At 50.7% G+C, this 15,094-nt stretch overlaps 1 protein-coding gene across 1 annotated transcript in view; it reads right to left on the minus strand.

Moving 5' to 3' along the window:
- Window positions 1-15,094, minus strand: part of adgrl2a (adhesion G protein-coupled receptor L2a) — a 325,186-nt gene that overhangs the window by 247,274 nt on the left and 62,818 nt on the right. Inside the window, exon 2 of the mRNA XM_078408143.1 lies at window positions 11,732-11,925. Coding sequence (XP_078264269.1) covers window positions 11,732-11,807 — 76 coding nt within the window. The 5' untranslated portion in view covers window positions 11,808-11,925. The remainder of the gene's footprint in view (window positions 1-11,731; window positions 11,926-15,094) is intronic.

The following is a 15,094-nucleotide window of genomic DNA, read 5'->3' on the forward strand; positions in this document are numbered from 1 at the left end:
GATCCCCGCACACGAGCACTATCCTACACACACTGGAGACAATTTACAATCTTTACCGAAGTCTACAAACCTGCATGGCTTTGGAGTGCGGGAGGAAACCGGAGATCTCGGTGAAAACCCACGCAGGTCACGGGGAGAACGTACAAACTCCGTACAGACGGCGCCCGTAGTCGGGATGGAACCCGGGTCTCCGGCGCTGTGAGGCAGCAACTCTACCAATAGACAATAGACAATAGGTGCAGGAGGAGGCCATTCGGCTCTTCGAACCAGCACCGCCATTCAATTTGATCATGGCTGATCATTCTCAATCAGTACCCCGTTCCTGCTTTCTCCCCATACCCCCTGACTCCGCTATCCTTAAGAGCTCTATCCAGCTCTCTCTTGAATGCATTCAGAGAATTGGCCTCCACTGCCTTCTGAGGCAGAGAATTCCATAGATTCACAACTCTCTGACTGAAAACGTTTTTCCTCATCTCAGTTCTAAATGGCCTACCCCTTATTCTTAAACTGTGGCCCCTTGTTCTGGACTCCCCCAACATTGGGAACATGTTTCCTGCCTCTAACGTGTCCAACCCCTTAATAATCTTATACGTTTCGATAAGATCTCCGCGCCACCGTCCGGCGTTTTGTGCCTATCTGCATTCCGGTCAAATGCTGTGCATCAAATGTTAGATTCAAAGGGGGGACTGAAAGGCACCTTGGGAACAAAGGCACTTTCAAATGGCCAAATGGTGCTGTCAATAGATTAGGCAGAGTGGTCAACGAAAGGCTTTCAGATAAATCTGCCTCCGCGGCACTTGCCAAAAACACATTACCCCTGCTCGGTCACAGCTGTTTTATGAGGTTTTGTAAGGTCTCAGTGTCTGTGAGGCAGCAAATGGCTCCCTGTCTCTCTCACTCTCTCATGCCCCAGTGACTTTTGCCTGCATCAAAGATAATACAAATGGCCGGCTGTTGTCAACATAAGACGATTACTGCACAAACTTCCTGCTTAAAAGACAATTCTGCAAACCACTCTGACTGTAACAGGGCAAAGGCGTCACAGAGAGAGTGAGAGGGAGAGAGAGAGAGAGAGAGAAAGAGAGAGGGAGAGAAGGGAATGCAATAGACAATAGACAATAGGTGCAGGAGGAGGCCATTCGGCCCTTCGAGCCAGCACCACCATTCAATGTGATCATGACTGATCATTCCCAATCAGTACCCCGTTCCTGCCTTCTCCCCATACCCCCTGACTCCGCTATCCTTAAGAGCTCTATTTAACTCTCTCTTAAAAGCATCCAGAGAATTGGCCTCCACTGCCTTCTGAGGCAGAGAATTCCACAGATTCACAACTCTCTGACTGAAAAAGTTTTTCCTCATCTCCGTTCTAAATCGCATTCCCCTTATTCTTAAACTGTGGCCCCTGGTTCTGCAGATGCTGGGGGGGGGTTTATAAAAAAAGACACAAATAGTTTAGTTTAGAGATACAGCGCGGAAACAGGCCCTTCGGACCACCGAGTCCACATGGACTCGCGACCCCTTATTAAAGCTATCCTTAACGTTAATTCCTGGAATGGCGGGACTGCCATATGTTGAAAGACTGGAGCGACTAGGTTTGTATACACTGGAATTTAGAAGGTTGAGAGGGGATCTTATCGAAACGTATAAGATTATTATGGGGTTGGACACATTAGAGGCAGGAAACATGTTCCCAATGTTGGGGGAGTCCAGAACCAGGGGCCACAGTTTAAGAATAAGGGGTAGGCCATTTAGAACTGAGATGAGGTAGACGCGAAATGCTGGAGTAACTCAGCGGGTCAGGCAGCATCTCTGGAGAGAAGGTTGCATTCAGACATGTGAGACTGAGGAAGTGTCTTGACCCGAAACGTCAAACATGTCTCCAGAGATGCCGCCTGACACCGACCGCTGAGTTACTCCAGCATTTTTTCTCTATCTTCAGTGTAGAACAGCATCTGCAGTTCCTTCCCACTCCCTTCCATTGACTCCAATGACACCACGCTGCCTCAGCAAGGCACGGACCTTAATCAAGGACCAGTCTTTACAAACAAAAGCTGTATCTCATTACACAACAAACTAAACGCAAACTCATTTAGTGTTTATAAAGCGGAGATCGACAGGTTCGTGATTAGTACGGGTGTCGGGGGCTATGGGGAGAAGGCAGGAGAATGGGGTTGGGAGGGTGAGATAGATCAGCCATGATTGAATGGCGGAGTAGACTTGATGGGCCGAATGGCCTAATTCTGCTCCTATCACTTATGAACTTACGAGCACCTCAGCAGGTCAGACAGCATCTCTGGAGAAAAAGAGATGGCAACGTTTCTGGTCGGGACCCTTCCTCATACAGGCACGGTGGCGCAGCAGTAAAGTTGCTGCCTAACAGCGCCAGAGACCCGGGTTCGATCCCGACTACGGGTGCTGTCAGTATTGAATTTGTACGTTCTCCCCGCGTCTGTTAAACGCCACTCTTGTACCACCTGCCTCCACCACCCCTGATACGGGACAGTTGGCAACCCTAATTCTGACGCTGTGACCTCTGGTCCTAGACTCTCCCACTATTGGAAACATCCTCCCCACATCCACTCGATCCACTTTGTGCCTATCTGTAAGGTGATTGCCTGGTCGATGATCCAGGTGGTCACAGAAGGGTTAATCGAACCTTTATGGTGTCACTTTACATGAAACCAGGAGAGAAAATTGCAAATAAGGAACACCACTGTAGACTTATTCATTACTTTTTGTGAAGAACAGCGACCTTAAATTATTCAGACGAATGCATAAACGATGAAAATTTTGCACCAAAGCCGTTCAATAGTGAACCTGAATTCACTTCAGCCCAGTAGCCCTGCCACATGCGAACCAACATCGAACTATGAGCTCGCATTGATCAATTCCTCTCAGACGTACTCCACAATTATCAGTCTGAGGCATCCATCAGTCTGAAGAAGGGTCTCGACCCAAAACGTCACCCATTCCTTCTCCCCAGAGATGCTGCCTGACCCGCTGAGTTACTCCAGCATCTACCTTCGATTTAAACCAGCATCTGCAGTTCTTTCCTCCACCAATTATATGGGCCCGCAATAATGTAATAGTGCAGTAAGGAACTGCCTGATGCTGGTTTACACCGAAGGTAGACACAAAATGCTGGAGTAAATCAGCGGGACGGGCAGCATCTCCGGAGAGAAGGAATGGGTGACGTTTCGGGTCGAGACCCTTCTTCTATCTTCCTTCCATTGACTCCATCTACACCTCACGCTGCCTCGGCAAGGCCAGCAGCACAATCAAGGACCAGTCGCACCCCGGCCACTCCCTCTTCTCCCCTCTCCCATCGGGCAAAAGGTACAGAAGTGTGAAAACGCACACCTTCAGGGATTCAGGGACAGTTTCTTCTCTGGTTGCCAACTATCTCACTGCCAAATAAGGGACAAAGGGTGACGTCACCGCCCCGCTCCCCACATGACCTCACCCGGCCAGCGGCCACGTGCTCCCGCTCCGCCAATGGCGGCCGCCCGGGCCAGCAGGCGGGTTGCTAAGCAACCTCCGTTAGTCGGCGCCTGGCCTCCGGGCCTGCACTGTCCGGGACTATTCAGAGTGTCTCTGAGGATCCTTCAGTGCTTCTACTCTGGGGCTGTAGAGAGCATCCTGTCCGGCAACATCACAGTCTGGTTTGGGAACAGCTCTGCCCAGGACAGGATGGCCCTGCAGAGAGTAGTGCGTTCGGCAGAACGCACCATGGGAACTACACTCGCCCACCTGCAGGACCTATACATCAGGAGGTGCAGATCCAGAGCCAGCAACATTATGGGGGACCCCTACCACCCCAGCAACGGACTGTTCCAGCTGCTACGGTCAGGCAAACGCCTCCGCTGTCACGCTGTGAAAACGGAGAGGATGAGACGGAGTTTCTTCCCACAGGCCATCAGGACTGTCAACTTTTATAACTCCAGGGACTAAATGTTGTCTTCTCTGTATTAACTTTATTTATATGCTGTAACTGTAATTCTTTTTTGTGCACAATCTGCAGGCATTGCCACTTTCATTTCACTGCACATCGTGTATGTGTATGTGACAAATAAATCTGACTTGACTTGACTACAGCGCCCGGGCCTATATCGCAGTCCGGGCCTAATACGGGACAAGGGCGGTTCTGTACTGGACCAGAATATGGGATGTCCCAGCTACTACGGGACAGTTGGCAACCAGAGCTTCTTCCCAGCTGTTATCAGGCAACTGAATTGCCCTGTTGTACTGGAGTTTATATTGATGTAGAGTGTATCTGATCTGTTTGGATAACATGCTAAACAAAGCCTTTCACTGTACTTCGGTACATGTGACAATAATCAACCTAAATTTCTATCACTATTTTAGAAAGTCAGGGACAAACATAGCACTGGTCAACAAAATCAAGTTCATAAGGTCATAAGGGATAGGAGCAGAGTTAGGCCATTCAGCCCACCAAGTCTAATCCGCCAACAATCATGTCTGATCTATCTCTCTCTCTACTAACCCCATTCTCCTGCCTTCTCCCCATAACCCCTGACACTCTTACTAATCAAGAATCTATCTATCTCTGCTTTAAAAATATCCACTGAAGGTCTCCACAGCCTTCTGTGGCAATGAAGGCCGCAGATTCATCAGCTTCTGGCTAAAGAAATCCCGCCTCATCTCATTTCTAAAGGAACGTCCTTTTATTCCGAGGCCTCTGATCAAGACTCTGCCACTGGTGGAAACATCCTCGCCACATCCACTCTATCCAGGCCTTTCACTATTCTGTAAGTTTCAATGAGGTCCCTCCTCATCCTTCTAAACTCCCAGCGAGTACAGGCCCAGTGCCGTCAAACGCTGATCATATGTTAACCCTCTCATTCCTGGGATCATTCTGGTAAACCTCCTCTGGACCCTCTCCAGAGTCAGCACATCCTTCCTCAGATATGGGGCCCAAAATTACTCACAATACTCCAAATGAGGCCTAAGCAGCGCCTGAAAGAGCCACAGCATTACATCCCTGTTTTTGTATTCTAGTCCTCTTGAAATAAATGCTAGCTCAGTGAATAGGGGTTCCAAACTAGGGTTGCCAACTGTCCCGTATTAGCCAGGACATCCCATATTTTGGACTAAATTGGTTTATCCCGTATGGGACCGCCCTTGTCCAGTATTAGGCCTGGAGGGCGCTGTAGGACCGGACACTGCAGGCCCCGACAGCTTAGGCCCCGACAGCTTAGGCCCCGACAGCTTAGGCCCCGACAGCTTAGGCCCCGACAGCTTAGGCCCCGGCAGCTTAGGCCCCGGCAGCTTAGGCCCCAGCAGCTTAGGCCCCGGCAGCTTAGGCCCCGGCAGCTTAGGCCCCGGCAGCTTAGGCCACGACAGCTTAGGCCCCGTCAGCTTAGCCCCGACAGCTTAGGCCCCGACACTTTAGGCCCCGACACTTTAGGCCCCGGAACTTTAGGCCCCGACACTCTAGGTTTCCGACATTTTAGCTCCGGCCAGTCTAGGTTCGGAGGCCTGGTGCTGCCTAACGGAGGTTGCCTAGCAACCCACCTCCCGGCCCGAGCGGCCGCCATTGGTGGAGCGGGGAAGCACGTGGCGCGCGGGGAGGTGACATCGCCTTTTGTCCCTTATTTGGGAGTGAGATAGTTGGCAACCACTAGACCAGCGCCCAAAAGAGCATCAGCATTAGATCCCTGTTTTTGTATTCGAGTCCTCTCTAAATAAATGCTAGCTCAGTGAAGCTTCTCCCAGCAATCAGGCAGGGAGTTGATTTGGAGGCAACGCCCTTAGTACACCTCACACTGATTAAAGGCTAGCGAAGGGGAGGAGGCAGGGAAAGAAGGTTTTTTTCCCCGAGACAGACACCACCACAGCTGGGCTCTCTGTGTGAGGTGGTTTTGTGGGTTTCCTGATATTTTACACTGGAGAGAAACATGCTAGACTCACTGGCTGTCTTCAATCCAAATCAAACAAGGTATCCTCCTGGGCTTCAGACCATTAAGGGTCTAGACCTTCTGTTTTTCAATAATAATCCACTTAAACAGGACGAAGAGCTAAAGGCGAGGGGGTGGGGAAGCAAGTTACGACTCGGTCAGCAATCCCTCACCAGCAGAGTATCCCTCTACACTGGCCCATTACATCTACCTTGTCCCCAACAGGCAAGAGGTGCAGAGGAATTCACTGGAGTTTAGAAGGATGAGAGGGGATCTTATATAGAGACGTATAAAATTATAAAAGGACTGGACAAGCTAGATGCAGGAAAAATGTTCCCAATGTTGGGGGAGTCCAGAACCAGGGGCCACACAGTCTAAGAATAAAGGGGAGGCCATTTAAAACTGAGGTGAGAAGCAACTTTTTCACCCAGAGAGTTGTGAATCTGTGGAATTCTCTGCCACAGAGGGCAGTGGAGGCCGATTCACTGGATGAATTTAAAAAAGAGAGTTAGAGAGAGCTCTAGGGACTAGTGGAATCAAGGGGTATGGGGAGAAGGCAGGCACGGGTTACTGATTGTGGATGATCAGCCATGATCACTATGAATGGCGGTGCTGGCTCGAAGGGCCAAATGGCCTCCTCCTGCACCTATTTTCTATGTTTCTAAGTGCGAAAACGCACACCACCAGATTCAGCAACAGGTTTCTTTCCCAGCAGTTGTCAGGCAGGAATGAGTAAGTTAACCTATGATAAGCGTTTGACATCACTGGGCCTGTACTCGCTGGAGTTTAGCAGAATTGAGGGGGGGACCTCATTGAAACGTACAGAATAAAGGCTTGGATAGAGTGGATGTAGAGAGGATGTTTCCACAAGTGGGAGCGTCTAGGAGTAGAGGTCATAGCCTCAGGATTAAAGGACGTCCCTTGAGGAAGAAGATGAGGAGGAATTTCTTTAGTCAAAGGGTGGTGAATCTGTGGAATTCATTGCCACAGAAGGCCCGGACACTGTATGCCCGGACACTGTAGGCCCGGGGGCCGCTGTAGGCCCGGAGGCCCGGGCGCCGCCTAACAGAGGTTGCATAGCAACCCACCTCCCAGCCCGGGCGGCTGCCATTGGTGGAGCGGGAGCACGTGGCCGCTGGCTGGGGCGCGGGACGGTGACGTCACCTTTTGTCCCTTAATTGGGAGTGGGAAAGTTGGCAACCCCTAATAGTAAGGCCCATTTGAAGTGTCGGGGCCTACTTGTACCGTGACTGCCTCTGGGCACAAAATAAGCCTTAATAAAATTAAATGAAGGGGTAAAGCTGCAGAAGGTGCTATTTAAAAAAAACAAGGAAGATCAAATCACTTACTTAATGGTGAACAGACAGAAATAAGGACAGTTAAGTGGGCCTTGCATTGATTGTTAAAATGGTTGGCCCATAATTACAGAAAATAAACAAAAGAGTTAATGGGACCCTGATGTTTATTCTGGAGGGGTGGCGTCGTAAGGAATGGCTGGGTCCAGCCTCTCTGGTGGAGCCACTGCACCTTCACAAAGACATGTTAGCCTTGGAGACATCAACATCTACGAATTCCAAGGCTGAGATTGCCGGGAGAGATTAAACTCGAGGTGGAGTTCCTGGAATTTAGAAAATGGGGAGGGTAATCTGATCCAGGTGTACTTGGCTGGAAGAAAGTCCAAGTCACGGAACCAGACGTCAGGAAATAGTGGAGAGAGAGAGAACGAGAGAGAGAACGACTACAATAGAACACAGTGTGTAGGAAGGAAAGAACTGCAGGCGCTGGTTCGCGCCGAAAGGTAGACACAACATGCTGGAGTAACTCAGCGGGACAGGCAGCATCTCCGGAGAGAAGGGCCGGGTGGTGTTTCGGGTGTAGGGGACAATAGGGGTTGCCAACTGTCTCACTCCCAAATAAGGGACAAAAGGTGACGTCACCGCCCCGCGCCCCACGTGACCTCACCCAGCCAGCGGCCACGTGCTCCCGCTCCACCAATGGTGGCCGCTCGGGCCGGGAGGCGGGTTGCTAAGCAACCTCCGTTAGGCAGCCTCCGGACCTACACTGTCCAGGCCTACACTGTCCAGACCTACACTGTCCGGACCAACACTGTCTGGGCCTATACTGTCTGGATCAACACTATCCAGACAGTATAGATTTTAACCATCATCTGCAGTTTTTTTACTACTACACTGTCCAGGCCTACAGCGCCCCCCGGGCCTACAAGGCCCCCCAGGCCTAATATGGGACAACGACGGTCCGATACGGGACAAACCAATTTAGCCCCAAATATGGGATGTCCCGTCTAATACGGGACAGTTGGCAACTCTAGGGGACAAGAAGGGTCTCGACCCGAGATGGGATAGTCCCAGCCTCAACTACCTCCTCCGGCAGCTTGTTCCACACACCCACCACCCTCTGTGTGAAAAGGTTACCCCTCGGATTCCTATTAAATCTTTTCCCCTTCACCTTGAACCTATGTCCTCTGGTCCTCGATTCCCCTACTCTGGGTAAAAGACTCTGTGCGTCTACCCGATCTATTCCTCTCATGATTTTGTCCCTAGTGGGTGCAGGACAGTGTTTAGTGTGCGGGGATCGCTGGTCGGCGCGAACTCGATGGGCCGAAGGGTCAGTTTCCGCGCTGTGTTGCCAAACTAAATATGCCAATCCTTCCACAGTAACTACCAACAAACATGCATTGCATTGTGCTGATGATTAATTAAAGGCTGGAATAAAAACATTTGCATCTTTGAAATCGAAAATTTGCAATTCAGATGGAAACAAAGCAGCTTTGTCGTGGAAGTCCTTAGTAAGCACCTGTCTGTATTTAGTCACGAACCAAACACACGAACAACATCCAGTTTCTTACACGCAACAATTAAACACACCTCCTGACAAAAAATAATTAGACACAACGTGTTGGGAGGAATGTGTAGGAAGGAACTGCAGATGCTGGTTTAAACCGAAGGTAGGCACAAAATGCTGGAGTAACTCAGCGGGACAGGCAGCCTCTCTGGAGGGAAGGAATGGGTGACGTTTCGGGTCGAGACCCTTCTCCAGACTCTCGAATCTCTGAGCTTTGAGTCTGAAGATGGGTCTCGACCAAATCGTCACCCATTATTTCTTCCTCTCCAGAGATGTCCCGCTGAGTTACTCCAGCATTTCGTTTCTGTAACTAGACACAACCTCCTCTCAAGAGAACAGAGAATTTAGAACAAAACAGCACAGGGAACATTCCCTTTAGCCCACAATGTCTGTGCCAAACACGAGGCCAAGATAAACTAATCTCCTCTCCCTGTGCGTGATCCATCTGTGCTGAACATGATACCAAGTTGGAGAACTGGTGGCACGGTGGCGCAGTGGGTAGTTGCTGCCTCACAGCGCTGGAGACCCGGGTTCCATCCTGACTACGGGTGCTGTCTGTACGGAGTTTGTACGTTCTCCCCGTGACCTGCGTGGGTTCCCCCCCCCCCCCCCCAGAGTGTTTCGGTTTCCCCCCTACACTCCAAAGACGTGCAGGTTTGGAGGTTAATTGCCGTGGTATAAATGTAAAATTGTCCCCAGTGTGTGTAGGATGATGTCAGTGTGCGGGGATCGCTGGTCGGTGCGGACTGAGTGGGCCGAAGGGCCTGTTCCTGTGCTGTATCTCTAAACTAAACTAAGTACACCACAGTAACATTCTCTCCAGCCCACAACGTCTGCATGAAACACAAGACGCAAAAACCTGGAGTAACTCAGCGGGTCAGGCAGCATTTCTGGAGAGAAGGATTGGGTGGCGTTTCGGGTCGAGAGCTTTGTAGATTTAATGGCTTTGGTAAAAACTGTAAACTGTCACAAGTGTGTAGGATAAGGCTAATGTACAGCGATCACAGGTCGACGCGGGCTCGGTGGGCCCAAAGGGTCTGTTTCCACGCTATATTTCTAAACCAAACACCGTGGGCGTTCACGGTGGCATGGCGGTAGAGTTGCCGCCTTACAGCGAATGCAGCGCCGGAGACCCGGGTTCCATCCCGACTTCGGGCGCCGTCTGTACGGAGTGTGTACGTTCTCCCCGTGACCTGCGTGGGTTTTGTCCGGGATCTTCGGTTTCCTCCCGCACTCCAAAGACGCGCAGGTTTGAAGGTTAATTGGCTTGGTATAAATGTAAAAATTGTCCCTAGTGGGTGTAGGATAGCGTTAGTGTGCGGGGATCGCTGGTCGGCGCGGGGATCGCTGGTCGGCGCGGACCCGGTAGGCCGAAGGGCCTGTTTCTGCGCTGTATCTCTAAACGAAACCAACTCTTATCTGCCTGCATATAATACTGACCCCCTCCATTCCATGCCTATCCATGTTCCTGTCCAGAAGACTCTGAAATGCCGTGATCGTGTCTGTCTCCACCACTACCACCACCACAGTCTAGTTCTCTGCTGCGCAGTTCTGTGTTCTCAACGGACAGATAACACCTTGGGTCTAAAGAAGGTTCACGACCCGAAACACTGTTTAGGAAGGGAGTGCAGATGCTGGTTTAAACCGAAGATAAGACACAAAAGGCTGGAGTAACTGAAGACCGGGGCAATTTTGGGTCTGCAGAAGGGTCTCGGCCCGAAAGCATTGTTGGTTAATTTTACTTCCGCAGAGGCTGCCTGACTCACCGAGTTGCTCCATCGCTGTGTTTTTTTACTCAAGATACCAGCACTTGCAGTTCCTGGAGTCTCGTCTTTCCTTGCTTACGAGATGCGACGTTGCGGCCAAAGTAAACGTTTGCCGAAGTGCCTACCCCTTGAGGGCTCAATTAATGCGCAGATCAAATGTATGATGTAACGTGCGATGAGCGTTTGTCGGCACTGGGCCTGTACTCGCTGGAGTTTAGAAGGATGAGGGGGGACCTCATTGGAACTTACAGAAAAGTGAAAGGCCTGGATAGAGTGGATGTGGAGAGGATGTTTCCACTAGTGGGAGAGTCCAGGACCAGAGGGCACGGCCTCAGAATTAAAGGTCGTGCCTTTAGAATGGAGATGAGGAGGAATTTCTTTAGTCAGAGGGTGGTGAATCTGTGGAATTCATTGCCACAAAAAAGAAGGCTGTGGAGGCCAAAATCATTGGATATCTCTAAAAGCGGAGTTTGACAGATTCTTGACCAGCGCGGGCGTCCGGGGTTATGGGGAGAAGGCAGGAGAATGGGGTTAGGAGGGAGAGATAGATCAGCCGTGATTGAATGGCGGAGTAGACTCGATGGGCCGAATGGCCTAATTCTGCTTCAATGAATGATGAATAGACAATAGACAATAGGTGCAGGAGTAGGCCATTCGGCCCTTCGAGCCAGCACCGCCATTCAATGTGATCATGGCTGATCATTCTCAATCAGTACCCCGTTCCTGCCTTCTCCCCACACCCCCTGACTCCGCTATCCTTAAGAGCTCTATCTAGCTCTCTCTTGAATGCATTCAGAGAATTGGCCTCCACTGCCTTCTGAGGCAGGGAATTCCACAGATTCACAACTCTCTGACTGAAAAAGTTTTTCCTCATCTCCGTTCTAAATGGCCCTACCCCTTATTCTTAAACTGTGGCCCCTTGTTCTGGACTCCCCCTCAACATTGGGAACATGTTTCCTGCCTCTAACGTTTCCAACCCCTTAATAATCTTATACGTTTCGTGAAGATCCCCTCTCATCCTTATGAACTTATGAACTTACGAGCATAGATCCAGGGTAAAGAAATACAATTGGAGAAACACAACATTTGTCTTGGCCAAACAACAATGTCAATCTGTTCCAAATTCCACGCCCATTGTGAGCACAAAAGATCATCGACCTTGAGCAGAAAAAGTTAAGATCCTACCTTTTGTAAACGGTATCCACGCTCCAAGAATGATAAACCACCACACGGCCCAAAGCTTCCAGGCAGAAGAGGACATCTTCCAATCCTTTAATCTGATGTATATTTTTGTTCCTTCTTGTCAGACACTCTATTATCACGTCTGGCTATTGCTTCGTGCAACAAATGTTAACGGATTTCTTCATTCCTCTTCAAGTCTGGAATAAAGAAGGAAAAAAAATCCGTCACCACGGGTCAAAGACGAAGGGGCAGCCAAGAAGCAAAGAGACCGACCGCGGAGAGCTGTGGACGCAGCCCAGACCATCTCACACAAACCAACCTCCCTTCCATAGGCTCCATCTACACCTCGCGCTGCCTCGGCAAGGCCAGCAGCACAATCAAGGACCAGTCTCACCCCGGCCACTCCCTCTTCTCCCCTCTCCCATCGGGCAAGAGGTACAGAAGTGTGAGAACGCACACCTCCAGATTCAGGGACAGTTTCTTCCCGGCTGTTATCAGGCAACTGAACCATCCTACCACAACCAGAGAGCAGTGCTGAACTACTATCCACCTCATTGGTGACCCTCGGACTACCTTTGTTCGGACTTTTATTCACAAAATGCTGGAGTAACTCAGCAGGTCAGGCAGCATCTCGGTAGAGAAGGAATGGGTGACGTTTCGGGTCGAGACCCTTGTCCAGACTGATGTCAGGGGGGCGGGACAAAGGAAGGATATAGGTGGAGACAGGAAGATAGAGGGAGATCTGGGAAGGAGGAGGGGAAGGGAGGGACAGTGAAACTATCTAAAGTTGGAGAAATCGATGTTCATGCCACTGGGCTGCAAACTGCCCAGGCGAAATATGAGGTGCTATTCCTCCAATTTCCGGTGGGCCTCTCGAAACGTCACCCATTCCTTCTCTCCCGAGATGCTGCCTGACCTGCTGAGTTACTCCAGCATTTTGTGAATAAATCGATTTGTACCAGCATCTGCAGTTATTCTCTTATACTATTTGTTCGGACTTTGCCGGCTTTACATTGCACTAAACGTTATTCCCATGTCCTGTATCTGTACACTGTGGACGGCTCGATTGTAATCATGGATTATCTTTCCGCTGACTGGTTAGCACGCAACAAAAGCTTTTCACTGTACCTCGGTACACGTGACAATAAACTGGACTGAACTAAAGGGAGTGGTGGGTAGGTTGAAGGTACAGAGACTTTCACCCAGGTTAGGGGAAGAGGGGATTAGTGAAAGGCCTGGATGGAGTGGATGTGGAGAGAATGTTTCCACTAGTGGGAGAGTCCAGGACCAGAGGCCACAGCCTCAGAATAAAAGGACCTTCCTCCAGAAATAGACAATAGACAATAGGATGCAGGAGGAGGCCATTCGGCCCTTCGAGCCAGCACCGCCATTCAATGTGATCATGGCTGATCATTCTCAATCAGTACCCCGTTCCTGCCAATCGAATCTGTGGCAAAGAATTCCCCAGATTCACCACATTATGACCTCTTCATCCCCTTCCTGAAGGAACGTCCTTTAATTCTGAGGCTGTGCCCTCTGGTCCTGGACTCTCCCACTTGCGGAAACATCCTCTCCACATCCACTCTATCCGAGCATTTCAACGAATTCCACAGATTCACCACACTCTCTGACTAAAGAAATCCCTCCTCGTCCCCTTCCTGAAGGAACATCCTTTAATTCTGAGGCTGTGCCCTCTGGTCCTAGACTCTCCCACTAGTGGAAACATCCCCCCACCCCCACCCCCACCCCCACCCCATGTCCACTCTGACCGTGCCTGCAGAAGGCTTGCAACACGGTGTACATCGTGAGGTGCTCCACACACGGACGCACAGCTCCCCGCGGGGCGCCAGGAGTCTATCAAAGGCTGGCGACAGAGGGGGATTTGAGAGCGTGTAATTAGGGACGGGATTGCCTGCAAAGACTAGTCCGGAAAAACAAACAAACAAACAAACGGACAGACAGACAGACAGGTAGCGGGCGGATCGGGTTGCTGCCAGATTTGACTAGTTGGTGGATTACTGCTGGTATTCTCGTCCCCCGCTGACTGACTACTTCAACGAGAGACCACCTCCGTCCGGCCTCTCTGCCAACAATGCTCCTTGCTTTCAGCAGCATCTCACAAGCCCAGGGGGCGATCAGATATCAGAGGCACCAGCTACTCAGGAGGTTTTTAGTTGCAACCGGATCTCTCTCTGCCGCGTGCTTGGAGCGTCTCTCTGCCCCCCCCCCCCCCCACCCTCCACCCTCCACCCCCACCCCCACCCCCACATTTTCCTCCTTCTCTTGTCGAGCCATCAGCCTCGGCTGACCTCATGTTACGGGCAAGTCAAAACAAACAACGGAGACTGCATGAAAGCAGGACAGGCAAGGCTGGACAATGAGCGGGGAGCCTTGCAGGCACTGGACGCCCCCCAGTTAAAAGGAAATTCTTCAGCAAAGGCAAACAGGAGGAGTGAGGGTTTGCTTGTCTGACTTGTCCTTCTGATGTATCGGGTGGGGAGGGGGAACAATCCCAAGCATTCACCTGCCACCTTTTCCGCGGGAACGATCAGTACTGTGCGCAGTTTTGGTCTCCTAATTTGAGGAAGGACGTCCTTGCTGTTGAGGCAGTGCAGCGTAGGTTCACCAGGTTAATCCCCGGGATGGCGGGACTGTCGTACGAGGAAAGATTGGAAAGACCGGGCTTGCATTCGCTGGAATTGAGAAGGATGAGAGGGGGATCTTATAGAGACGTATAAAATTATGAAAGGACTGGACAAAATCCGAGATGCAGGAAACATGTTCCCAATGTTGGGGGAGGTCCAGAACCACACACAGTCTAAGAATAAAGGGGAGGCCATTTAAAACTGAGGTGAGAAGAAACCGTTTCACCCAAAGAGTTGTGAATTTGTGGAATTCTCTGCCACAGAGGGCAGTGGAGGCCAATTCACTGGATGAATTTAAGAGAGAGTTAGATAGAGCTCTAGGGGCTAGTGGAATCAAGGGATGTGGGGAGAAGGCAGGCACGGGTTACTGATTGTGGATGATCAGCCATGATCACAGTGAATGGCGGTGCTGGCTCGAAGGGCCGAATGGCCTCCTCCTGCACCTATTTTCTATGTTTCTATTCGGGTCTTGGCGGAAATGTCACGCAACAGAAGCTTACCACCCTAACTCGGTACGCGCGACAATAAACTAAAATGGACTGATCAATTGAGTCTCGGCCCACTGAGACGGTCCACGTCAATAGACAATAGGTGCAGGAGGAGGCCATTCGGCCCTTCGAGCCAGCACCGCCATTCAATGTGATCATGGCTGATCATTCTCAATCAGTACCCCGTTCCTGCCTTCTCCCCATACCCCCCTGACTCCGCTATCCTTAAGAGC

Source organism: Rhinoraja longicauda, chromosome 11 (assembly GCF_053455715.1).
Source record: "Rhinoraja longicauda isolate Sanriku21f chromosome 11, sRhiLon1.1, whole genome shotgun sequence".
Taxonomy (NCBI): domain Eukaryota; kingdom Metazoa; phylum Chordata; class Chondrichthyes; order Rajiformes; family Arhynchobatidae; genus Rhinoraja; species Rhinoraja longicauda.